The sequence below is a fragment of the Dendrobates tinctorius genome, unplaced genomic scaffold (assembly GCF_039654945.1).
Source record: "Dendrobates tinctorius isolate UK_male_01 unplaced genomic scaffold, ASM3965494v1 ptg000144l, whole genome shotgun sequence".
Lineage (NCBI taxonomy): Eukaryota > Metazoa > Chordata > Amphibia > Anura > Dendrobatidae > Dendrobates > Dendrobates tinctorius.
In genome coordinates this window covers 4535020-4560387 of record NW_027361811.1, presented here as the reverse complement: position 1 = coordinate 4560387, position 25368 = coordinate 4535020, and the positions used below count along the sequence as shown (strand labels likewise).

The 25368-nt window shown below is 41.4% G+C and overlaps 1 protein-coding gene across 2 annotated transcripts in view; it reads left to right on the top strand.

Moving 5' to 3' along the window:
• DAPK1 (death associated protein kinase 1) overlaps window positions 1-21744 on the top strand; it is a 207073-nt gene extending 185329 nt beyond the window's left edge. For both annotated transcript variants that reach the window (XM_073545986.1, XM_073545987.1), the window contains 4 exons: window positions 5903-6038; window positions 6542-6662; window positions 18456-18644; window positions 19295-21744. In XM_073545986.1, coding sequence (XP_073402087.1) covers window positions 5903-6038; window positions 6542-6662; window positions 18456-18644; window positions 19295-20527 — 1679 coding nt within the window. In that variant the 3' untranslated portion in view covers window positions 20528-21744. The remainder of the gene's footprint in view (window positions 1-5902; window positions 6039-6541; window positions 6663-18455; window positions 18645-19294) is intronic.
• Window positions 21745-25368: the final 3624 nt, after the last annotated feature.

Below are 25368 nucleotides of genomic sequence, written 5' to 3'. Positions count from 1 at the left end.
TGTGTGTAGTTTATTTATAGTTTCTTACTCTTGTACAATAAACATTATAAAAAAAAAAATTAAAGTTTTTTTACCGTAACATTCTAAGAGACTTCAGTTGAACATTTTTCATTAGCTATATGAGGGCTTATTGTATCATGAAAATATGTTATTTTCATTAGTCCCATTTTGGAGTTCATGTGATTTTTTTTTTTTTTTAATTCACTTTTTATTACACTTTTTTGGGAGGTGAGTTAATTTAACTTTAAATGTCCATGCGGTCCTGCTATTACTCTACAGTGATGTGCTAAATCGTCACGGCATAGTACAAAAGCTACACACGATAATGCAACTGCGGGGGTTGGACGCTGACTGCAAAGACGAGCAAGTGAGCACCCACACAGAAATAGTAAGTGCTAACGGCGCTTCCTCCCTGACCCAACAGTCATGTGGTACTATGAGCCCCAGATAGCTCTGCTATGCTGTCAGGAAAGTTGCATTTCCACTGTAACTGGGCTATTATACCAGCCCCAGTTACAGAGCTATCTTTTATGACTTTATGGCAGGCCCAGTATGTGAAATAAATTTTAAAAATATTTTATGAAAAGCAGGTTAAAAAAGCCACTGTCCATTCAAATTAGTCACTAGCATGCACATAATAATTAGAGAGGAACTGCAGCTCTGAAAAAGAACACCATGTGCGTTTGAAGCACGTTGCTGCTATGCTGTCCTTTTGTTGATTTTTATACATATACATGTTTTTTGTACCTTTTATCAAATAAAAACATATTTGGCAAAAATATTCTGGAAGTTGTATCAACCCCTCCTTTCGTCCACTTAAAAATGAAGCCCTATGTACTATTAATAAAAAGATGCAAAAATTATTTGAGTATCCAAACGAGAATATGATGTGAAGTGAAGATATGTCAAGTCGTGGACCATCCTTTGATGAAAAAAAAGCAAAAACATGCTTCTCATGAAATCAATGTCACAGACAAAAACAAGCATCAAAAGGTAAAATAATATTTTTTAGGATGAAAAATGCAAATAAAAATATCAAGATTGTCTGTATTAAAGGGGTATCCATGTAAATATATGTAGAGAGGTACCAACCAGAGGCGAGGAGTCAGAAGATCATATTATGGAGTCTGTTAACTTATATCCACAGGATTTGTTTCCAAAATGCATCAGGCATGTCTAAATGTTCTTTTGCATAGTTCTGACATGGAATTTTATGCTGAGGTCGCAGGAGAGGTTTTTCTTCTGATGAGTTTTCCATGAAGGCCATATTTGTGCGGATGTCTCTGCACAGTAGATCAATGTACCACAACTCCAGTGTCTGCTAAGTCTTACTGAAGGTCTTTTGCAGTCAAGTGGAGATTCCGATTTGGCTCTCTAGCAAGTTTACAAGCAGCTCTCACTGAAATTTTGCTTGGTCCTCCAGACCTTATCTTGACCTCCACTGTTCTTACTAACTGACATTTCTTAAATACATTTCAAACTGAGGAAAGAGCAACTTGGAAACCATTTGCAATCTTCTTATAACCTTCTCCTGCGTTGTGGGCCGCCACCATTTTCATTTTCAGAGCACTAGGCAGCTGGTTAGAAGAACACATGGCTGCTATTTTTGGCACCAGTTTAGAGGAGGCTGGGTTTTTATAAAGCTGGGAAATTTGCATCACTGGAGCTTTCCTAAAAATTATAGTGATCAAACCATAACCCTAACAGGCTATATAAGGTCTGAAACCTTGGACAAAGTCATCTGAGCACACAAATCTCCAAGGGTGCGCAAACTTTTTCATCAGCCCACTTTCTTTTTTGTAATTTATCAAATGTAAGAAATGACAACATATTTTTTTTTACCTAAAATACAAAGGAAATATGTCCTCTTTAACTTTAGGCCTTTTAGAGATCATTTCATCTTGCTTAGCTGTTCACAATAACAGTAATTTTGACAAGGGGTGCACATACATTTACATGCCGCTGTATTATTATTATTATTTATTTGTATAGCGCCATTAATTCCATGGTGCTGTACATGAGAAGGGGGGTTACATACAAAGTTATAGATATCATTAACAGTAAACGAATTTACAATGACAGACTGGTACAGAGGGGAGGGGACCCTGTCCTTGCGGACTTACTTTCTACGGGATAGTGGGGAAGAGACAGAAGGTCGGGGGTGCAGCAGCTCTGGTGGTAATGAGGTAATGAGGCAGCAGCTCAGGCGGTGGTGAGGCGGCAGAATGGTCATTGCAGGCTGTAAGCTTTCCTGAAAAGATGGGTTTTCAGGTTCCGTTTGAAGAATCCGAGGGTGGTGGATAATCGGACGCGTTGAGGCATGGCATTCCAGAGGATAGGGGATATTCGGGAGAAATCTTGGAGGTGGTTGTGTGAGGAACGAATAAGTGTGGAGGAGAGTAGGAGGTCTTGGGAGGATCGAAGATTACATGAGGGAAGATATTGGGAGATTAGTTCAGAAATATAGGGAGGGGAAAGGTTGTGGATGGCTTTGTAGGTCAGTGTTAGTAATTTGAACTGGATTCGTTGGGGAATTGGGAGCCAATGGAGGGATTTGCAGAGGGGAGAGACGGGAGTAGCGAGGAGAGAGGTGGATTAGTCGGGAAGCAGAATTGAGAACAGACTGGAGTGGTGCAAGAGAGTTAGCAAGGAGGCCACAGAGCAGAGTGTTGCAGTAGTCAAGGCGGGATATGATGAGGGCATGTACAAGAGTTTTAGTAGATTGAGGACTGAGGAAGGGACGGATTCTGGAAATATTTTTGAGTTGGAGGCGACAGGAGGTGGCAAGAGATTGGACGTGTGGTTTGAAGGACAGGGCAGAGTCGAGAATTACTCCTAGGCAGCGGATTTCAGGTGGGGGAGAGAATGTGATGCCGTTTACCATAATAGATAGATCGGGTAGGGAAGATACATGAGATGGAGGAAAGATAATGAGTTCAGTTTTGTCTACGTTGAGTTTTAGGAAGCGAGAGGTGAAAAAGGAGGATATGGCTGATACACGCCGGGATTCTGGACAGCAGAGAGGTGACATCTGGACCAGAGAGGTAGATCTGAGTGTCATCTGCATACAGGTGGTACTGGAAGCCATGGGACTTTGACTTGTCGTAGGCCAAGAGTATAGATGGAAAAAAGTAGGGGCCCCAGGACAGAGCCTTGGGGGACTCCAACACAGAGGGGGGCGGGATGAGGAGGTAGTGTGGGATTGGGAAACGCTGAATGTGCAGTCAGAAAGGTATGAGGAAATCCAGGACAAGGCAAGGTCTTTGATGCCAAGGGAAGAATGAATCTGTAGCAGTGGTCAACTGTGTCAAAGGCAGAGGACAGGTCAAGAAGGAGGAGGATGGAGAACTGTCTGTTAGCTTTGGCTGTGAGTAAGTCATTAGTAATTTTGGTCAGGGCAGTTTCAGTGGAGTGGTGAGGGCGGAAGCCAGATTGCAGGATATCAGGGAGGGCGTTAGATGAGAGGTGGGAGGAAAGTTGAGCATGGACATACTGTTCAAGGAGTTTGGGAGCAGTGATATGGGGCGATAGCTGGGCGTAGTATTTGGGTTAAGGTTTGATTTTTTGAGGATGGGTGTTATGGTGGCATGTTTGAAGGCAGCGGGGAAGGTACCAGAAGTTAGGGATAGGTTGAAGAGATGGATTAGGGCTGGAATGATCATGTTAGTGAGGTTGGGGAGCAGGTGGGAAGGGATGGGGTCAAGTGCACAGGTGGTGAGGCGTGATTTGGAAAGGAGATGAGTAAGCTCTCCTTCAGTGATGTTGGAGAGGGAGATTATTAGGGAAGGGCAGAGGTCTGGTATGTGGAGTGGTTGGGGTGGTGGAACTGTAAAGGTTTGCCTTGCTTGGTCAATCTTGTTTTTGAAGTAGGTGGCAAAGTCCTCAGCAGAGATGAGGGGAGTTGGAGGTGGCAGTGGTGGGCGGAGGAGAGAGTTGAATGTGCTTAACAGTTGTTTTGGGTTGTGGGATAATGAAGATACAAGGTTTGTGAAATAAGTCTGTTTAGCAGAGGTGAGGGCTGATTTAAAGGCAAGTGTAGCTTGTTTGAAAGCAGTGAAGTTGTCTGGCAGGCATGTTTTCTTCCAACGCCGCTCCGCGACCCTGGATGCTTGTCAAAGTTTTTTGGTGAGGTTGTTGTGCCAGGGTTGCCTATTGGTTTGTTGCACTTTGCCATGCATGAGAGGAGCGACTGAGTCTATGGCTGATGTGAGGGTGGCGTTGTAGAAATAGAAAGCGGTGGCACTGTCCGTGTTGTGGAGTGAAGATATGGAGGACAGAGGTAGAAGAGCGTCTGAGAGTCTGTGGATGTCTAGGTGTGCAAGGTTTCTGCGAGGATGTGGTAGTGGCTGGACGTGGGGGGCAGGTGAGAAGGACAAGGATGAGATGGTGAGTAGATGGTGGTCAGATAGGGGGAAGGGAGAGGTTGTGAGATTAGATAGGGAACAGAGGCGGGTGAAGATGAGGTCTAATGTATGTCCATCTGTGTGGGTGGCTGTGGAGGACCACTGAGTAAGTCCAATGGATGAGGTAAGTGACAGGAGTTTGGAGGCTGGTGGGTGTCAATGGGGATGTTGAAGTCCCCCATGATGATGGTGGGGATGTCAGCAGAGAGAAAGTGGAGGAGCCAGGTGGAGAATTGGTCGATGAAGGCAGTGGCTGAGCCCGGTGGTCGGTATATGACAGCCTGTATCTGGTCACCTTTACAAGGATTTAACTTGCTGCTGGTTTACTTATTGTATTTTTGAGTTTCCACTGTACAGAAACTTCCATTGATGAGTTCACTGTGACATGTGCGCTGGTTCATTTAGGAGCTATGTAAATGAGGGCTTAATTAAGCCCTGTTATTTCTGTTCATTAAGCAAAATATTAATGAGATGTACTTTTCTCTTGTTGTTTACTTACATGCTGCCATGAGGTCCCTGGGTGCTTGACTGCTGCTCCCAACACTAATCCTGACTTTCTACACCATAAGATCACTTTCTCAGCTTATGTTTTAGAAGTGTAATCAAATTCTGTGAGCCGCTTAGCAGTGTATATCCAATAAATCCCCGTCCGAGAAGTTGTTTTCCCACTCTTAGCTCAGGAAACTATTTATCCTAATCCAACAAGACAAAATCGCACATAGGAAATAGTCATGTTCGTAGTATTGTAGTGTATTATATCCAACATGGTGGTGCCAGTGCTCAAATCAGGCCAGATAGTCTTTACTGTATGTGTGCACAACTGTCTTATTCACACTGTTAACTAAATTCGTTTTTTTTTCTGTTTAACTATGTAACATGTAAGAAATATTAATTATTCCTATAGACCACTGAACACGGTCTGCAAAATAATTAGATCCAAAAACATTGGGGCATATATTTATACTGATGGGCTTATATATACCATACCATAACTTTACTGTTAGAGTTGGTGCCAATCGATTCGCAGAACATTATCCATCAGCCACATCTGTGGTCGCTATACAGGAACCCTGAAAACCACCTCCGACCTCCTGGCTTCCATGATTTTTTTTTTTTATTAGGCAGGCATGACATCACATGTATGTCACTCTGCAACAATGACGTTCTGCCAGACCGGCAGTTATCAAAATAACATCCATGTATGCCGAAAAGGAGGAGACGGATTTCAAGTTCCCACTGAACCAATTTATACCAACTTTATTGTAGTGTGCCATATTCATCAACATGATTCATGCGTTTCAACAAATATAGTACAACTAGTGAGTTACAAGCAAGTTGGTCACCAAGCGTTTATGATGTTCCGTAGCTGATGATCAGAACCAACTTGGCCATATAACAATGCCCCGTCCATCACTAGATTGAGAATATTAAATGATTAAATACTGTTGTAAAAGAAGGCGAATGTTTAATTATTGTCCTGGTCCTTTTTTATGCAATAGCCTATGGAGGGAAGCTGAAGAATCTTCTGAAAGTAGTCCTGGTTGCCACCCATGCAGACATTGTGAATCTTCCACATCCTGCAGGAGAGTTTGGATATGACAAGGATATGTCACTGCTGAAAGAAATCAGAAACCGGTAATGATTTGGACACTGTTGCTACATTTAGCAGTAGTTCTCGGTGTTTTAACATCTTTCTTTTTTAAGCAATTGTTTGTAGATGGTTTGTAATCGGTGGGTGGATCCTGGCAGCAGGTGTTCAGTTTCCCTGCAGTGCCACCACTGGAGAAAAAGAGTATTACACAGTGCCATTTCACATCAGAGGGCGGTCACTATAATACATGGACATAGATTCTTTCATATTTGCTTCAAAAATTGTGTAGCAGTAATATTTATTTTTCTGTAAAGTGACAGACCTCACAAGGCAATAGCTTCCATGGTATATGTCGTCCTTTGATGGATCTGTCATCTTGGCCTCATGTGGTAGTGTACAGCTAGTCTCTCCAAGGTCCTACAAAATGTAGATGACAGATTTTATCCTGGTTTCTTTTCATTCACCGGGCGCTCTCCATGTAACAAGTTTATTTCCAAGTCTTCCCTTGGTCTTGTGTGTGATAATTGTGTTTTCTCTACATTGTCAGGTTTGGTAATGACCTCCAGATTTCTGACAAGCTGTTTGTGCTGGATGCTGGAGCATCTGGTTCTAAAGATATGAAGCTTCTGCGCAATCATCTCCAGGAATTGAGAGGCCAGTTAGTTTCTGTAAGTCATTGGCTATTTCCCGAAACGTTATTTGCAGTTCTAAAAATTCCTAATAATATACTAGAGATGTGAGAATGGATTCTCAGGATTTCTGTCCATCGGCCAGGTCAGTAAATTGTGACTGCTGTATGGGACACCTGCGAGTCCCCTTACCTCCCGGCGCTCCCAGCTCTTCTTTAGATTTGCCAGCCCGGCTAATTAAAATAATCTCCAAGAAAGCCAGGTGGTAAAGAGATCCCTGTATAGCGGTCGCAGATTACTGACTCGGCCAGTGGACCGTAGTTCTACAAATCGATTCTTCCATTCCGAAAAATGACTTGTATTCAGTAAGGAGTTTTTATATTAGAGCACAAAGTTGTGGAACTGCAGAATATTTGGGTCTGTTGTAAGAAGGAGTAAGATCGTAGAATTACAGTAAGACATGGCTCTTACAGTAGTGTTCAAAATAATAGCAGTCCATTATGACTAACCAGATTAATCATTGTTTTCGGAATAAATGATATTACCACGTGTCAAACAATTTCCCAGCTGGTGCAGTAAATTCTAAGAAGACCAACAGACTCAGCATTCATGATCTGCAGGTTTTTAAGTCGGTGTATTAGAATAATTAATTGAAAGGGGATGTGTTCAAAATAATAGCAGTGTGGAGTTCAATTAGTGAGGTCAGTCATTCTATGAAGAAACGGGTGTGAATCAGGTGGCCCTTATTTAAGACTGAAGCCAGGACATGTTGTGCATGCATTTCTCCTTGAAAGCCTGAGACATATGGGTGGTTTGAGACATTGTTCAAGTACTTTGATTAAAAAGTTGATTGGAGAAGGTAAAACTTGTAAAGAAGTGCGGACAATGATCGGCTGTTCAGCTACAATGATATCCAATGCTTTAAAATAGCCAAACCAGAGAGATCTTGAAGAAAATGGAAGACTACCATTCGAATGGATGGAAGAATAGGCAGAATGGCAAAGATCAGCTCCAGGATGCTCAAAGACAGTCTCAAGTTACCTGTGTGAGTACGGACAGAAGACGCCTGTATCAAGCTAATCTCTTAGCAACAAAGTCCGACTGTTAAAAAAAAAAAAAAAAGCCAAGTACTGAAGCAGTTACAATTTGCCAAAGAACACATCATCTGGCCTAAAGAGAAATAGAGAAACATTTTGTGGATTGATGAAAGTAAAATTGTTCTTTTTGGGTCCAAGGGTCCAGTTTGTCAGGCAACCTTTAAACTCTGCATTCAAGCCACAGTACACTCTGAAGACAGTGAAGCATGGTGGTGCAAGCATCATGCGCATGGTTCTCTTAGTATGGTGCCGGATCTCTTTACCGCATACCAGGGATCATGGCCCAGTTTGAATATAGTAAAATACTTGAAGAGGTCATGTTGCCTTGCGCTGAAGAGGATATGCCCTTGAGATGAGTGTTTCAACAAGTCAACGACCCTAAACACACCAGTAAACTAGCAAAATCTTGGTTCCAGTCCAACATTTTGTGATTAATGCATTGTAAGCAAACCCGGAATTCTGGGCATTCAAAGCTGGAGCACAACCATGTATAAGTAGGATGAGCTATGCCAACCTGTCAGCTGAACTACGTGCAGCAGGAGTCACAGGCCAGCGCCTGCATTATAAACATATACTGTATGTCTTAGGGCATGTTCACATGTTACATTTTTGCAACTCTTTTTCTTGCATTTTTCTCCTATTCATTTGACTGGCTGAAAAGCACTGCGAAAATGCTGAAAGAATTGTCATTTTGCATCTTGGCAAAAGCGCACAAGGGCTCGAAATACATGACGAAAATAAACCCTTTGTGTACACGATATGTCAGAAAACTGCTTGACTATGCTGCTACTGTAAAACGCTGCGTATTTCACAGATCAAACACACTTCAAAATAATTGCCCACATTTTCTGACATTTTTAGTGAAACATGCGACTTTTTGAGCAAAAAAAATAACGGTTAAATACGTTGAGCGTTTTTGTTTTTTGCTAAATTCTTAAGCCACATGGTCTATTTTTAAGAATTGGGTGCCTAAAATGTTAGCAAATATCACAAGACAAAAAAAAAAAAAAAGAAACTGGAATAATTATACCTAAATATCAAAAAGTCTCAAATTAGAAAGGTGTACAGCAAATCGAATCCTACAAAGGAGCATTTTCCCCAAATATAAAAATAAGTTACAAATACATAAGTCCTGTATATACAAATGAGTGGTCAGTAGTGTTGAGCATTCCGATACCGCAAGTATCGGGTATCGGCCGATACTTGCTGTATCGGAATTCCGATACCGACTTCCGATATTTTTTCAATATCGGAATTCGGCATCGGAATCGGAAGTTCAGTTGATTGACGGCCTGACGTCATCATGATGCGCGGTGTGTGCGCATCATGATGCGCCGTCATTTCGGGCCTTCCGGGGGTCTCTGCCGGCCTGCCGGGGGGCTGTGCCGGCCTGCCGGGGGGCTGTGCCGGCCTGCCGGGGGGCTGTGTGGACTGCCCGGGGTCTGTACCGGCCTGCCGGGGGGCTGTGCCGGCCTGCCGGTGGTCTGTGCACCCTGTGGGGGTCTGTACCGGCCTGCCGGGGGGCTGTGCCGGCCTGCCGGGGGGCTGTGCTGATGTCCGGGGGTCTGTGCAAGCATCGTCCGATGGGACTACAAGTCCCATCGGGCGATGCCTGCTACCATGACAGTGATTGACACATTAGCCAATGATGGGACAGTAGTAGTCCCATCATCCGGCTAATGTGTTAAATGTTAAAAAAAAAAAAAAAAAATACTACATACATACTACATACATACTACATACATACTACATGCATACTACATACATACTACATGCATGCTACATACATACTACATGCATGCTACATACATACTACATATATACTACATACATACTACATACATACTGCATGCTACATACATACTACATACATACTACATGCATGCTACATACATACTACATATATACTACATACATACTACATACATGCTACATACATACTGCATGCTACATACATACTACATACATACTACATGCATGCTACATACATACTACATATATACTACATACATACTACATACATGCTACATACATGCTACATACATACTACATGCATGCTACATACATACTACATATATACTACATGCATGCTACATACATACTACATGCTACATACATACTACATGCATGCTACATACATACTACATGCATGCTACATACATACTACATGCATGCTACATACATACTACATGCATGCTACATGCATGCTACATACACACTACATGCTACATACATACCACATATATACTACATACATACAATACATTCATACAATACATACATAGACATACAGTACATATAACATAGAGTAACATACTTACCAATACTTGTCACATTGTTCCCCGAAGCCATTGTCTTTTCCGGGATAAATATTAACATAACAAACCACAAAAATACTCACCCACGATCCGAAGCAGTCCACGAGTGTGTCCCACGACGATCTTGGGTAGAGAACTGCAGCATCAGATGATGCTGCCGTTCTCTACGGGCTGCAGGAATCCAATGACGGAAGGTAGGTATCCTTCCGCACTGTATTCCTCCGCCACTTAAAAAAAAAAAAGTCCCTAGTCTCACTTTATGCCATTGCTGTGTGGGAAATTCCCACACAGCAATGGCATAAAGTGAGACTAGGGACTTTTTTTTTTTAAGTGGCGGAGGAATACAGTGCGGAAGGATACCTACCTTCCGTCATTGGATTCCTGCAGCCCGTAGAGAACGGCAGCATCATCTGATGCTGCAGTTCTCTACCCAAGATCGTCGTGGGACACACTCGTGGACTGCTTCGGATCGTGGGTGAGTATTTTTGTGGTTTGTTATGTTAATATTTATCCCGGAAAAGACAATGGCTTCGGGGAACAATGTGACAAGTATTGGTAAGTATGTTACTCTATGTTATATGTACTGTATGTCTATGTATGTATTGTATGAATGTATTGTATGTATGTAGTATATATGTGGTATGTATGTAGCATGTAGTATGTATGTAGCATGCATGTAGTATGTATGTAGCATGCATGTAGTATATATGTAGTATGTATGTAGCATGTAGTATGTAGCATGCATGTAGTATATATGTAGTATGTATGTAGCATGTAGTATGTATGTAGCATGCATGTAGTATATATGTAGTATGTATGTAGCATGTAGTATGTAGCATGCATGTAGTATATATGTAGTATGTATGTAGCATGCATGTAGTATATATGTAGTATGTATGTAGCATGTAGTATGTAGCATGCATGTAGTATATATGTAGTATGTATGTAGCATGTAGTATGTATGTAGCATGCATGTAGTATATATGTAGTATGTATGTAGTATGTATGTAGCATGCATGTAGCATGCAGTATGTAGCATGCATGTAGTATATATGTAGTATGTAGTATGTATGTAGCATGCATGTAGTATATATGTGTTATGTATGTAGCATGTAGCATGCATGTAGCATGCATGTAGCATGCATGTAGTATGTATGTAGTATATATGTGGTATGTATGTAGCATGCAGTATGTATGTAGCATGCATGTAGTATATATGTAGTATGTATGTTGCATGTAGTATTTATGTAGTATGAATGTAGCATGTATGTAGTATGTAGTATGAATGTAGCATGTATGTAGTATGCATGTTGTATGTATGTAGCATGTAATTTTTTTTTTTTTTTTTTTTTTTTACATTTAACACATTAGCCGGATGATGGGACTACTACTGTCCCATCATTGGCTAATGTGTCAATCACTGTCATGGTAGCAGGCATCGCCCGATGGGACTTGTAGTCCCATCGGACGATGCCTGCACAGACCCCCGGAGCCTGCACAGCCCCCCGGCAGGCCGGCACAGCCCCCCGGCAGGCCGGCACAGCCCCCCGGAGCCTGCACAGCCCCCCGGCAGGCCGGCACAGCCCCCCGGCAGGCCGGCACAGCCCCCCGGCAGGCCGGCACAGCCCCCCGGAGCCTGCACAGACCACCGGCAGGCCGGCACAGACCACCGGAGCCTGCACAGACCCCCTGGCAGGCCGGCACAGCCCCCCGAAAGGCTCGTACAGACCCCAGAGAGGCTGTACAAGGGCAGGAAAGGGTTTTTCTTATTCCGATACCGGAATTCCCATAGACTTGAATGGGACTTCCGGTATCGGAATCGGCGATACCGATACTTTTTTTAAAGATCGGCCGATACCATCCGATACGATACTTTGAAGTATCGGACGGTATCGCTCAACTCTAGTGGTCAGTATTACTAGCTGTCTTGCATATATGTAAATGTTGGCCTAATAATGGTATAAAACGATGTTAATTCATGGCCTTGTGAAATATAACTGTTACTGGTCCCATCATGCCACCTTGTGGCCACCTTTGGAGTCTATTTTATATCATGTTGCATAACTTCAGCCTATTTCCTCTTCATTTTGGAGTTGATTAATAATTTAATTTATGTTTTGGAAAACGGCTTCTTTTGTAGAATTGTAAAAAAAAAAAAAAAAAAAAAAGAAAAGTGATGAAATTGGGCTTTTTGCTCTTGTTTGAGCTGGTCTTTCTGATCTTGTTTTAAGGCCCCCGATGTCTATGCCAGCAGCTGCAAGCCGAAAAAAAGGGTGACAGATTCCCTTTAACCTCCGGGCCCTTTTCGGTTTTGCGTTTTTGTTTTTTCACTCCCCTTCTTCCCAGAGCCATAACTTTTTTTTATTTCTCCATCAATATGGCCATGTGAGGGCTTGTTTTTTTGCAGGACAAGTTGTAGTTTTGAATGACACGATTGGTTTTAACATATCGTGTACTGAAAAACGGGGAAAAAAATTCCGAGTGCGGTGAAATTACTAAAAAAAAAGTGAAATTCCACACTTGTTTTTTGGGTTTTATTTTTTTACCATGTTCAAGAAATGCTAAAACTGACCTGCCATTATGATTCTCCAAGTCATTACAAGTTCGGAGATAGCAAACATGTATAGGTTCTTTTTTATGCACCAAGCTGATGTTTTTATTGATACCATTTTGGTGTAGATACGATCTTTTGATCGCCTGCTATTGGATTTTATTGCAATGTAATGGCAAACAATAAAACGTAATGGCAAACAATAAAACGTAATTGTAGCGTTTTAACTTTTTCTCGCTACGTCGTTTACCAATCGGATTAATTCTTTTTTTTATATTGATAGATCGGGCGATTCTGAACGCGGCGATACCAAATATGTGTATTTTTGATTTTTTTTTTGTTTTATTTTGAATGGGGCAAAAGTGGGGTGATTTGAACTTTTATATATTTATTTTTTTAATATTGCTAAAAGCATTTTTTTTTTTTTTTTTGCATTCTTCAATAGTTTCCATGGGAGTCTAGAAGCTGCAGTTGTCTGATCACCTCTGCTACACACAAGCGATGATCAGATCACCTGTATGTAGCAGAAATGCTCACTTGCTATGAGCGCCGGCCACCAGGACAATCATATTGCAACTATAGAGGTCTGCTGGAGACCTCTGTTTGTCATGCCAACTAGTGATAAGCAACAAGTATACTCGTTACTCGGGTGGTCTCCGAATATTTGGAAGTGCTTGGAGATTTAGTTGTTACCGCAGCTGCATAATTTGTGACAGCCTGACTACATGTGAGGATTGCCTGTTTGTTAGGGAATTCCCACATGTATTCAGGCTGTCAAGTAGCCACAAATCATGCATCTGTGGCAACAGAAACTAAATCTACGAGCACTTCCAAATACTCGGAGATCACCCGAGCATGCTCAGGGAAACCTGAGCAACGAGCATACTCGCTCATCACTAATGCCAACCTATTGGTGACCCGCAATCACCTGAAGGGGTCACTGATGGGTGGGATTTCCTGTTCGCTTGCTGGAAGTTCAAGTTAAATGCCGCAGTCAGAAATTGACAGCGACATTTAATGAGTTAACAGCCGTGGGTGGATCGCAATTCCACCTGTGGCTGTTAGAGGCACATGTCAGCTGTTGAAAACAGCTGACATGTGTCAGGAAAGATGTGGGCTCAGTGCCGGAGCCCACTTCAAAGGGAGGGATTCCGACGTGGGCGTGCTATTACGCACAACGTCAGAAAGGGGTTAAAGGGCATCTGTCAGTAGGATCAACCCTCCTAAGCCTTCTATATGGGCATGTAGGTATTAGGAGGCTGAATAACATGATACCTTAATATCTGCAATCTGATGTTTTATTCCAGAGAAATCCATGTTTTTCTTATATGTAAGGCTAGTTTCACACTTGTGTTTTTTTTTGCGCTGCGTTTTTGCGCATACATGCGCATGCATTTTTTTCCCCTATACTTAACATGGGTGCGCATAGTCATGCGTTTGTGTGCGCATGCGTTTTTTTGTAGTGTGCGCCCGGGCGCACAAAATGCATCCTGTTGCATTTTTTGTGCGTCCGACCTGTCTCAAAAAAACGCATGTGCACGCAATGCGCACAAAATTCACCCAAAAACATTATAGTCTAGGGGAGCGCTGACGTGCTTTTTTTGTAAAAACCATGCGCATAAAAACGCATGATGCGTTTTTTATGCGCGTTTGCACTGCGCACGCAGCGCAAAAAAACGCAAGTGTGAAAGTAGCCTAAATGAGTTGTTAAGGCCGGTTTCACATTTGCGCTTTATGGCGCAGCGACGGCCTGCGCACGGACACCGCTAAGCCCCGCCCCCTGCCGGCTCCCTGCCCGCCCCATCCGGTCATCGCCGCCTACTAGCGCACATGGACGCTTGCGATCTGCGCACCCTATCTTTAGCATAGGGTGCGCAGATCGTGTGCTGGCCGTGCGCTAGCAGGATTTTGCCGTGCGCTGCGCATTTTGAAGGTGCGCCGTGCGCGCCGAAATGCAACATGCTGCTTTCGGCGCACCTTCAAAAGTGCGCAGCGCACGGCAAAATCCTGCTAGCGCACGGCCAGCGCACGATCTGCGCACCCTATGATAAAGATAGGGTGCGCAGATCGCAAGCGTCCATGTGCGCTAGTAGGCGGCGATGACCGGATGGGGCGGGCAGGGAGCCGGCAGGGGGCGGGGCTTAGCGGCGGCCGTGCGCAGGCCGTCACTGCGCCATAAAGTGCAAATGTGAAACCGGCCTAAGATCTATGGAATGGATACTGATCTGCATGAGAATCTGCCTCCAGAGATTATTTTAAATGATAGGGGCATTACCAGTGTGAGACATTTGGAACAGTAGAACAGAGCGTGAGCATTACACATCACACTGGTGACACTCTCCTTCATGTAAAATAATCTCTGAAGGCAGATTGCCAGAGTGATCTATGTCCGGCCCGTAGATCTTAACTCATTTACGTGGATTTTTCTGAAATAAGACATCAGATCACAGATATCAAGGTATCATTTTATTCAGCATATTACTCTACTTGCCATATAGACGGCTTAGGAGGGTTGATCATAATTAACAGATTCCAATCAGTGTGTGCACACACCCTAAAGGCCCCGTCACACATAGCGACTTACCAGCGATCCCGACAACGATATCAACGTGTCAGGATCGCTGGTGAATCGCTATGTGATTGCTGGTGAGCTGTCAAACCGACAGCGCTGATTCATGTCAAAAATAGAATTAAAATAAAAAATATTGTTATTCTCACCTTCCGACATCCCGCGCAGCATTCCCGCCTCTCTCCACGCTCCGGTCCCAGTAATCCTTTGCGAGAATTACCGCGATGACGTCCGTTCTCGAGGGATCACGAAGTCTCGCGGTCAGTCTTGCAAAGGATTACTGGGACCGGAGCGTGGAGAGAGGCGGGAATGCTGCGTGGGACGTCGGAAGGTGAGAATAACAATTTTTTTTTTTAAATTATTTGATCGCTCGTCTCCCGCCTGTCACACACAGCGATGCGTGCTGGCCAGCGGGAGATCAGCAACGAAAGAAATGTCCAGAGGTTTCTTGCAGCGATCAGCGATACCGGCAGGGGGGCCGATCGCTGATCGCTGTCACACACAGCGATCTCGCTGGTGAGATCGCTGTTGTGTCACAAAACTTGTGACTCAGCAGCGATCTCGCTAGCGAGATCGCTATGTGTGACGGGGCCTTAACGCTACGTCCCTACAATGAGTATTTGGTGAGTTTTTGATGTTGTAGATTTTCTGCCGCATTTCTGTATCAATTAGATGCGCTGATAGAAGGTGAAGACAGTGATAGGTAACTTTAAGACTAGAGGCAGGGACCTTAGAGTAGAAGCAATATATACAGTTGTGGCCAAAAGTATTGACACCCCTGCAATTCTATCAGATAATACTCAGTTTCTTCCTGAAAATGATTGCAAACACATTCTTTGGTATTATTATCTTCATTTAATTTGTCTTACATGAAAAAAACACAAAAAGAATTGTCTTAAAGCCAAATTGGATATAATTCCACACCAAACATAAAAAAAGAGGGTGGACAAAAGTATTGGCACTGTTCGAAAAATCATGTGATGCTTCTCTAATTTGTGTAATTAACAGCACCTGTAACTTACCTGTGGCACCTAACAGGTGTTGGCAATAACTAAATCACACTTGCAGCCAGTTGACAAGTTGACTCAACCTCTGTCCTGTGTCCTTGTGTGTACCACATTGAGCATGGAGAAAAGAAAGAAGACCAAAGAACTGTCTGAGGACTTGAGAAACCTAATTGTGAGGAAGCATGAGCAATCTCAAGGCTACAAGTCCATCTCCAAAGACCTGAATGTTCCTGTGTCTACCGTGCGCAGTGTCATCAAGAAGTTTAAAGCCCATGGCACTGTGGCTAACCTCCCTAGATGTGGACGGAAAAGAAAAATTGACGAGAGATTTCAACGCAAGATTGTGCGGATGTTGGATAAAGAACCTCGACTAACATCCAAACAAGTTCAAGCTGCCCTGCAGTCCGAGGGTACAACAGTGTCAACCCGTACTATCCGTCGGCGTCTGAATGAAAAGGGACTGTATGGTAGGAGACCCAGGAAGACCCCACTTCTTACCCCGAGACATAAAAAAGCCAGGCTGGAGTTTGCCAAAACTTACCTGAAAAAGCCTAAAACGTTTTGGAAGAATGTTCTCTGGTCAGATGAGACAAACGTAGAGCTTTTTGGGCAAAGGCATCAACATAGAGTTAGTTTACAGGAGGAAAAAAGAGGCATTCAAAGAAAAGAACACGGTCCCTACAGTCAAACATGGCGGAGGTTCCCTGATGTTTTGGGGTTGCTTTGCTGCCTCTGGCACTGGACTGCTTGACCGTGTGCATGGCATTATGAAGTCTGAAGACTACCAACAAATTTTGCAGCATAATGTAGGGCCCAGTGTGAGAAAGCTGGGTCTCCCTCAGAGGTCATGGGTCTTCCAGCAGGACAATGACCCAAAACACACTTCAAAAAGCACTAGAAAATGGTTTGAGAGAAAGCACTGGAGACTTCTAAGGTGGCCAGCAATGAGTCCAGACCTGAATCCCATAGAACACCTGTGGAGAGATCTAAAAATGGCAGTTTGGAGAAGGCACCCTTCTAATATCAGGGACCTGGAGCGGTTTGCCAAAGAAGAATGGTCTAAAATTCCAGCAGAGCATTGTAAGAAACTCATTGATGGTTACCGTAAGCGGTTGGTCGTAGTTATTTTGGCTAAAGGTTGTGCAACCAAGTATTAGGCTGAGGGTGCCAATCCTTTTGTCTGGCCCATTTTTGAAGTTTTGTGTGAAATGATCAATGTTTTGCTTTTCTTTTTTGCTTTATTCTCTTTTGTGTTTTTTCATTTAAGACAAATTAAATGATGATAATACCAAAGCATTTGTGTTTACAATCATTTTCAGGAAGAAACTGAATATTATCTGACAGAATTGCAGGGGTGTCAATACTTTTGGCCATAACTGTAGGTATTGCATTTTTATTTTGGCCATTGTCAGCTCTTGTAGTACATTTTCATACATCTGCTAGCTGTTCTTACAGATTTATGTACTGTAAGTGATGCTGACGAGACCATTTCACAGTAAACGTGGAAATACACCTTAGATAGCAGCCAGCTAAAGCTCATTCAGGCAACAGCTATTCATCCAACTCTTCTTAACCTAAAATATGCTGTTAGTGGAGAGATATGAGGCCCCCATAATCATTAGATTTTACTGCAACCCCCAACCTACTGTCTCCTTCCCCCCATGCTGTAGAATGTAAGCCCACAAGAGCAGGGTCCTCTCTCCCCTCTATATCAGTCTGTGATTGTTAGTTTACTGTGATACCTGCAATTTGTATGTAACCCCTTCTTATGTACAGCACCATGGAATCAATAATAATTATTATTAGATGGCTTGCCAGTATTCAGTTTGTGTGGCCAAAACATAATCATAAGTAGTTTGTATGCCCTTGTATAACTGTATTACTTGTTTATGCTTTATTTGGGTGTTTTAACTGCTCCCCCTAGTGGCAAAAGAATTACGTTTCAAATGTGGGCCAAATTTATGCTTTTTATTCTTTTATTTATTCAAATAGGATCTATCATTTTTGTATGCGTTTTGAAATATCCACTTATAAATGTCTAAATGTTTTCCTTTCGGTTCTTTTTGACACAATCCATCTTTTACCTGTTGTCACAATGTCTCAGCTGATTTATGTAATTCAATATATATATATATATATATTATACATTACTGAGCACTTTTGTAGCAATAACAGATTGTGTCTTTTTCTTATATCTTTATACTCCTGTTACTGTAAAAGAAATATAAATGAAAAATGGTTATTGCTGTCTGCTAGCAGTATCTGAATGTGTGATTATTTATTTATGCAGAACTGCTCAACGATGACTCCGTTATGTGAGAAAGTTATCTCAATTTTGCCATCATGGAGAAAACAAAATGGTCCCAACCAGTTGCTTTCCTTTCGGGACTTTGTCTATGATGTTCAAGAGCAGCTCAACCCATTGGCCACAGAGGACGATGTCAGGAATCTAACCCAACAACTTCACAGCATGGGAGAGGCAAGTAACTCTCCTCCTTCATTAATGACTGCACAAACAAAGCAAAAGGAAATCTGTCAGTAGGATTAACCCTCCTAAGCCGTCTATATGGGCATGTAGATAATTGGAAACTGAATAAAATACTACCTTGATATCTGCAATCCAATGTCTTATTCCAGAGAAATCCACATTTTTTTAATGTGCTAAGATCTACGGGCCAAACGTAGATCTCTCTGAGAATCTGCTTCCTGTGATTATTATAAATGAAAGGGGACGTTGCCAGTGTGAGACATGTAATGACTGACAGTCTGCTCTCCTCATCTCACTGCAAAGATCTTAGCAGCTCATTTATATATTAACATGGATTTCTCTGGAATTAGACATCAGATTGCAGATATCAAGGTATCATTTTATTCAGCTTCCTATGACCTACATGCCCATATAGACGGCTTAGGAGTGTTGATTCTACTGACAGATTCCCTTTAATCTTTTGTTTTTCATGCAAAAAGAGTGTAAGTACTTTTTAATTTATGTTTCTAGGTGTTAGTTTTCTAATAAGAAGTTGTCACAGTAATATGTTATTCTAGTTCTCCATATTGCCTTTTTGCCAGGGCTATTAAGTGAAAGCATAAACATGATGGACTTCTTTTTATTCCTTGTGCTTTTTACAGATCAACATCATGCAGAGTGAAACTGTCCAAGATGTGGTGCTTTTGGACCCTCGATGGTTATGTTCCAATGTCCTAGGGAAGCTGCTGTCTGTTGAGAACCCTAAAGCTCTTCATCATTATAGAGGAAGATACACAATGGAGGATATCCAGCGTTTAGTCTCGGACAGTGATGTGGATGAACTTGTACAGATTTTAGATGCAATGGACATATGTGCCCGAGATCTAAGCAGCGGTACAATGGTGGATATCCCAGCTCTTATTAAGACGGATAGCCTCCACAGGTCATGGACTGATGAAGAGGAGGACATTTTGATTTATGGAGGTGTTAGAATTGTTCCTGTGGAACATCTTACTCCTTTCCCATGTGGGATATTTCATAAAGTTCAAGTTAACCTGTGCCGGTGGATACACCAACAGAGTGCTGAAGGAGATGCCGATATACGTCTGTGGGTAAATGGGTGTAAGCTGGCAAATAGAGGTGCTGAAGTGCTGGTGTTGCTGGTCAACAATGGTCAGGGAATTGAAGTGCATGTTCGAGGACTGGAAACTGAAAAGATAAAGTGTTGTTTACTTCAAGAATCCATCTGCAGTATAGTTGATAACTTATTAGCCACTTCGTTGCCTGGACTTTTAACTGTTAAACATTACTTAAGCCCGCAACAGCTAAGGGAACATCATGAACCGGTGATGGTTTACCAACCAAGAGACTTTTTTCGGGCCCAGGCTCAAAAGGAGACTTCGCTGGCGAACACTATGGCCGGGTATAAGGAAAGCTTTAGCAGCATATTATGCTTTGGAAGTCTGGAAATTTATTCCCAAGGAAGCTTAGGAATGGATCACCACATCTCTGATCTGAATATTCTGGTAAGGAGGAAGCTCAGTAGGCTTCTTGATGCCCCAGATCCTATGGGCAAAGACTGGTGTCTTCTAGCTATGAACCTGGGCCTTCCAGAATTAGTTGCCAAATACAATGCTGGCAGTGCTACTCAAAAAGATTTCCTCCACAGCCCTGTCTGTGCTCTTCTTCAGGAATGGGGAAATGCTCCCGAGAGCACTGTAGCAATTTTAATGTCAAAACTAAGGGAACTTGGTCGTCGAGACGCAGCAGATTTTTTACTGAAATCCTCTTCAGTGTTTCGAGTGAATTTAGACGTTCATGGACAAGAGGCTTACGCCGCAAGCTGCAACAGTGGCGCATCTTATAATTCAATCAGTTCAGTGGTGTCTCGATAACTGCTTTATTATTCAAGATGGACTATACAGCGACCAGTGTAAAGAATTTAGTCCCTATATAATTGTATTTCTAGGGTATGAGTTTAATGTCATTAATTTATAGGCATTCCATCTATGAATGTTACATGCCCTATAAACCTTGTTCTTTGTGATCTTTCTACTTTTAATAAGAATCGTTGCCTTTTGTCAGATTTTTAAAGGTTCATACTTAGGAATTTTCAACACAGACTTCTATATCAATGTGCTGCTAATTACTGCCAGCTAAATGGATAAAAGCTGTCCCTTTCATGTAAAAAGGGAGCAATCTGCTCGTATTATATCTAGTAACAAATTGCCCTTTCCTTTAGTGTTACCTTAATATTTTAATATAAAGATTCTTCAGTAGAAGGTGTACTATGAATTCTCCAATAAGTGGGACCATCGTGGTGTGAGTGCCTTGGAGAGCTATAGCTCTGGAGTTAGAATCCCATCAAGCGCTCTACCTCTTCATCACTTCTTGCGTGATAATCATGACAAGAGTGTATGTTCACCTTCAAAGCGCTTTGTGTATACAAAACACACCTAGACCACAAAATACATATTGGACTTGTATTTTTTCCAGTGCAGTCCTCAATATGACCGTATGGCTCAGGTACATAGATGAGGCGCCTAAAGCATATCTGCAATTTACATTTCGAAGTATTAAAGGCTTTGTCCAGTTGGTTCCTTCAGTGATTGAAAGGGTTATTTCTCTTCTTTTTTTTTTTTAACACAGAAAAAGCTTTATTTTACAGTTTGTTGTGAGGCCTTGAGAACGGTCAAGTTGATGGGCAACATGACGTTTCGTTAAGTTACATCATCTCAGGTATAGGCTCTTACAAACCTCCGTCTGCAGTGTAAGACTTGTATCGGGAGAAATCCTGCAAAAAACACCCATTGCAATATTTCTAGTTGTTAAGACATAACAGGCATCTTTTTATTGTTATATTCAAGGGCGTCTTAATAATTTTCCTGTACTTGAAACAACAAGCAAATCTGTAGAAGTTTTGCTTGCTGCCAATACTGAATGAGTACTTGTTTCATTAGTGTGCTTTCTCTCAGAAGGTGCATGCGATGGATGAAATGTTTCATGTGAATATACAGGCTTGACATTCCCATTTTTAATCTTTTGTTTGTAGAACAATTTTAAAACTTGTTTTTATATGTGTATATATCTATGAATAAACATTTTGCCTGTTGCACAGTTTTGTTTTCTGATTCTTTGGACACATATGATATATGGAACGGGAACAGCAGGAAAAATCCAAGTTGAACAGCCCCATTCACCGGTCATATTGCAGATGGGGCTGGCCATCCTTAAATTTATCCTTAACTGCTAAAATGTAAAGTCTTTTGGAAAGACCTCTCCCATATTTCCTGGGGCACGCCAGTAATTTTTTAATTTCTGCTTTTGGTGGCAATGTGTATGTGTTCTGAGTACAGTACTTGCCAGTCACCGTTTTCCATTGTTTTCAGCGTCAATCCAGTCCATTACAACCTTGACCACATTTGTAACCTTCCTGATCACAGGGTGTCTTCTGCTGTGTGGAGCAGGGCTGTGAAGTCGGTAAGCCAAACCTCTGACTCCAACTACTCAATTTCCATAACACCGGCTCCGACTCCTACTCTGATGCCACCAAAATGGTCTCCGACTCCACAGCCCTGCCAGGGCTGTGGAGTCAGTAAGCTAAACCTTCGGCTCCTCAATTTCCATGACACAGACTCCACCAAAATGGGCTCCAACTCCACAACTCTGACTCCACAGCCCTGGTGTGGAGCAGAGGTCACTTTTTAATGCAGGTCTATGAGACTCAGAAAAGAGGCTCTGTAGCTTCGTTTTGCGAAAATGTCAGGGCTGTGGAGTCGGTAAGCCAAACCTGCGACGTCGACTCCTCAATTTCCCTTACACCGACTCCGACTCCCACATATATTGCTTATATTTAAGTGAAAAATTTATTGTAGTACAATGTGAACATCAGACATTTAATCATTTTTATGATACAATAATCAAGATATTTAGATAGAACATAATATATATTTATTGAAATACAACTTTAGAACACAAAACTGTAATAAATTGTAAATATGTAATATCAATTACATATATATTATATGTATATATTATATATATCACTATGTAATAAACTATGTAAGTGGCAAAAAACAGTTTTCAGCTAAAACATACTAAATAACAAGAAGAAGAAAGTTCATTCAGCACACCGGCATAAATGAAAAAAACTTTATTAGGCTAATATGCCATATTAAAATGCAAAAAACACCTGACGCGTTTCCGGTGCACAAAGGCACCCTTAGTCATAGGTAAATAAAAACAATATGCATAGAAAAATATATACACAAAACTCAAGATAAAAAGCGGACGGCACCGCTGTTACCGTGTAACTTCAAATGATGTGCGGCATGCAGAAGCCCAACAGCTGGGAATCTCGGGTGCCAGACCTGGAAACAGTGAATCCTGGGAATCCATGCAAAGAGAAAAGGTCGCACTCATCGAGATGGAAATTTCACTGATTTATTGACATATCATGAACATGTCAAGTCGGGGGAGTGACATAAGGAGTGCAAAGAAGGCACTCACGGACCCGTTGAAGCGCTCGAGAAGCGCGAAACGGCCGTTGTCAGCTTTCTTTGCACTCCTTATGTCACTCCCCCGACTTGACATGTTCATGATATGTCAATAAATCAGTGAAATTTCCATCTCGATGAGTGCGACCTTTTCTCTTTGCAAGAAAAATATATACGGGTTACAAACCAATCACAAAGCTTGCAATTAATTACAAAAAGTGGCAACACATGAAAGGAAAAGTGAGCTGTTCCTTGCAATGATACAGATCACTCCAGGATTGAAGTTCCCAAGGAGGGAAAAAAAAAAAAAAAGGTACAATAATATAAATGGATATATCTAAAAGTAATTAAATAACTCCAAAATGATCTTCCAATGGAGAATGGATTTTCTGCGCAGAAATAAATGATTCCATGCGAAAGGTGTGAATGAGTGCCTACGGACAATATATAGAGTTAGTCAGAATCAAAAAGAAATTTTTTACACCTCAAAAATAATTTATAGATGCGCAGGAATGAGTGGTTCCATGCAAAAGGTATGAATAGGTACCTACAAACAATATATGGAATTAATAACAATCAAATGGAGTTTTTTGCACGTGTAATAAAATATTTCATGCAAAGAGTATGAATGAGTGCTTGCGAACAATATAAAGAATTAGTCAACAAAAAAAAAAAAAAAAAGTTTTTTTTGGACTTGAAAAATAAGTTATAGATACGCAGGAATAAAAAGTTCCATGCAAGATGTGTGAATGAGTGCCTACAAACAATATATAAACTTGGTGACAATCAAATAGAATTTTTAGCACATAAAAAATAAGTTATAAACACATAGCAATCAATGGTGGAACTATTGCAGAATGCTTGATAAAAAAAAAAAATACGCAAAATAAACTAAATACGGATCACTGTAAAATTATTTTTGACAGAAAAACTAATAAGTACATAAATTTCATCAATAAATATAGAACAAATCGTTCCTGAAATTCGTACCGTTTGGAGATTTAGTGTCTAATTTTAATATCCAAAAAGCTTCACGTATATTTAATAGCTTGTGTCTATCACCACCTCGTGCAGGAGTTTTAACCTTTTCTAGACCATAGAAGGCAAATGAATCCATATTGCTATGATGAGCATGAACGAAGTGTTTTACCGCTCCTGAATAGGAAGCGTTTTTTTGTTCTATATTTCTGATATGTTCGGCTATTCTTTTTTTCAGTTTGCGTATAGTACAGCCGATATACTGAATCTTACACTCTGTGCAACAAATGCAATAAACGACAAACTGACTGTCACAATTGATAAAAGATGTAATTTGTTGAGAAAAACCTTGGTATGAAAAAATGAATTTAGATTTGTCTATTGCATGTGTGCAAACATTGCACCTGGAACCAGCACATTTGTAAAATCCAGTGGAAGTAATCCAAGTCCGAATTTTTTCTGGTGATTTTAAAAGACTGGGAAAAAGATAATTGGCCAAACTAGTTCCCCTTCGGGCAACATAACGGCAGCCAGATTGTATGATTATAATATGTATGGCTTGGTGGGAAGAGCAATTTCTTTTTTATGATCTCAACCCATTCTTCAATGACATTTTTTGGTTTGGTAGATATGTGGACGATCTGATGTTCGTTTGGAAGGGTAATTCCACAGACTTGTCCCTTTTTCATTCTTATCTCAATTCTAACAATCTAAATTTAATATTCACTATTAGTGGCACAGGGAATCAAGTTTCCTTTTTGGATTTATTGCTCACAGGTGATTCTATCAATGGCAAAGTTCACACTACCATTTATAGAAAGGAAACTGCAGGTAATTCACTTTTACTTTCTTCTTCATGTCATCCCTAACATACCATCCAGTCCATCCCCTATGGGGAATTCAATAGGGCTAAACGTTTATGTTCAGACAATGCCTTGTTTTTACAAGAAAGTAAAGTCATAAAAAAAGTCTTTTTGATCGAGGTTACAATAATCAAATTGTCAGCAATGCATTCCACAAAGTGATGAACAAACCAAGATTTACCAGTTTAAAGGAAAAATCCTCAGCTGGTGCTGATCATATGGTGACTTTTTCAACGCCATTCAGCCCCCAATTCAATCAAATTAAAGAAATTGTGAAAAAATATCTGCCCGTCACAAACCAAGACACTAAATTAAGACAAATCATACAATCTGGCTGCCGTTATGTTGCCCGAAGGGGAACTAGTTTGGCGAATTATCTTTCTCCCAGTCTTTTAAAAT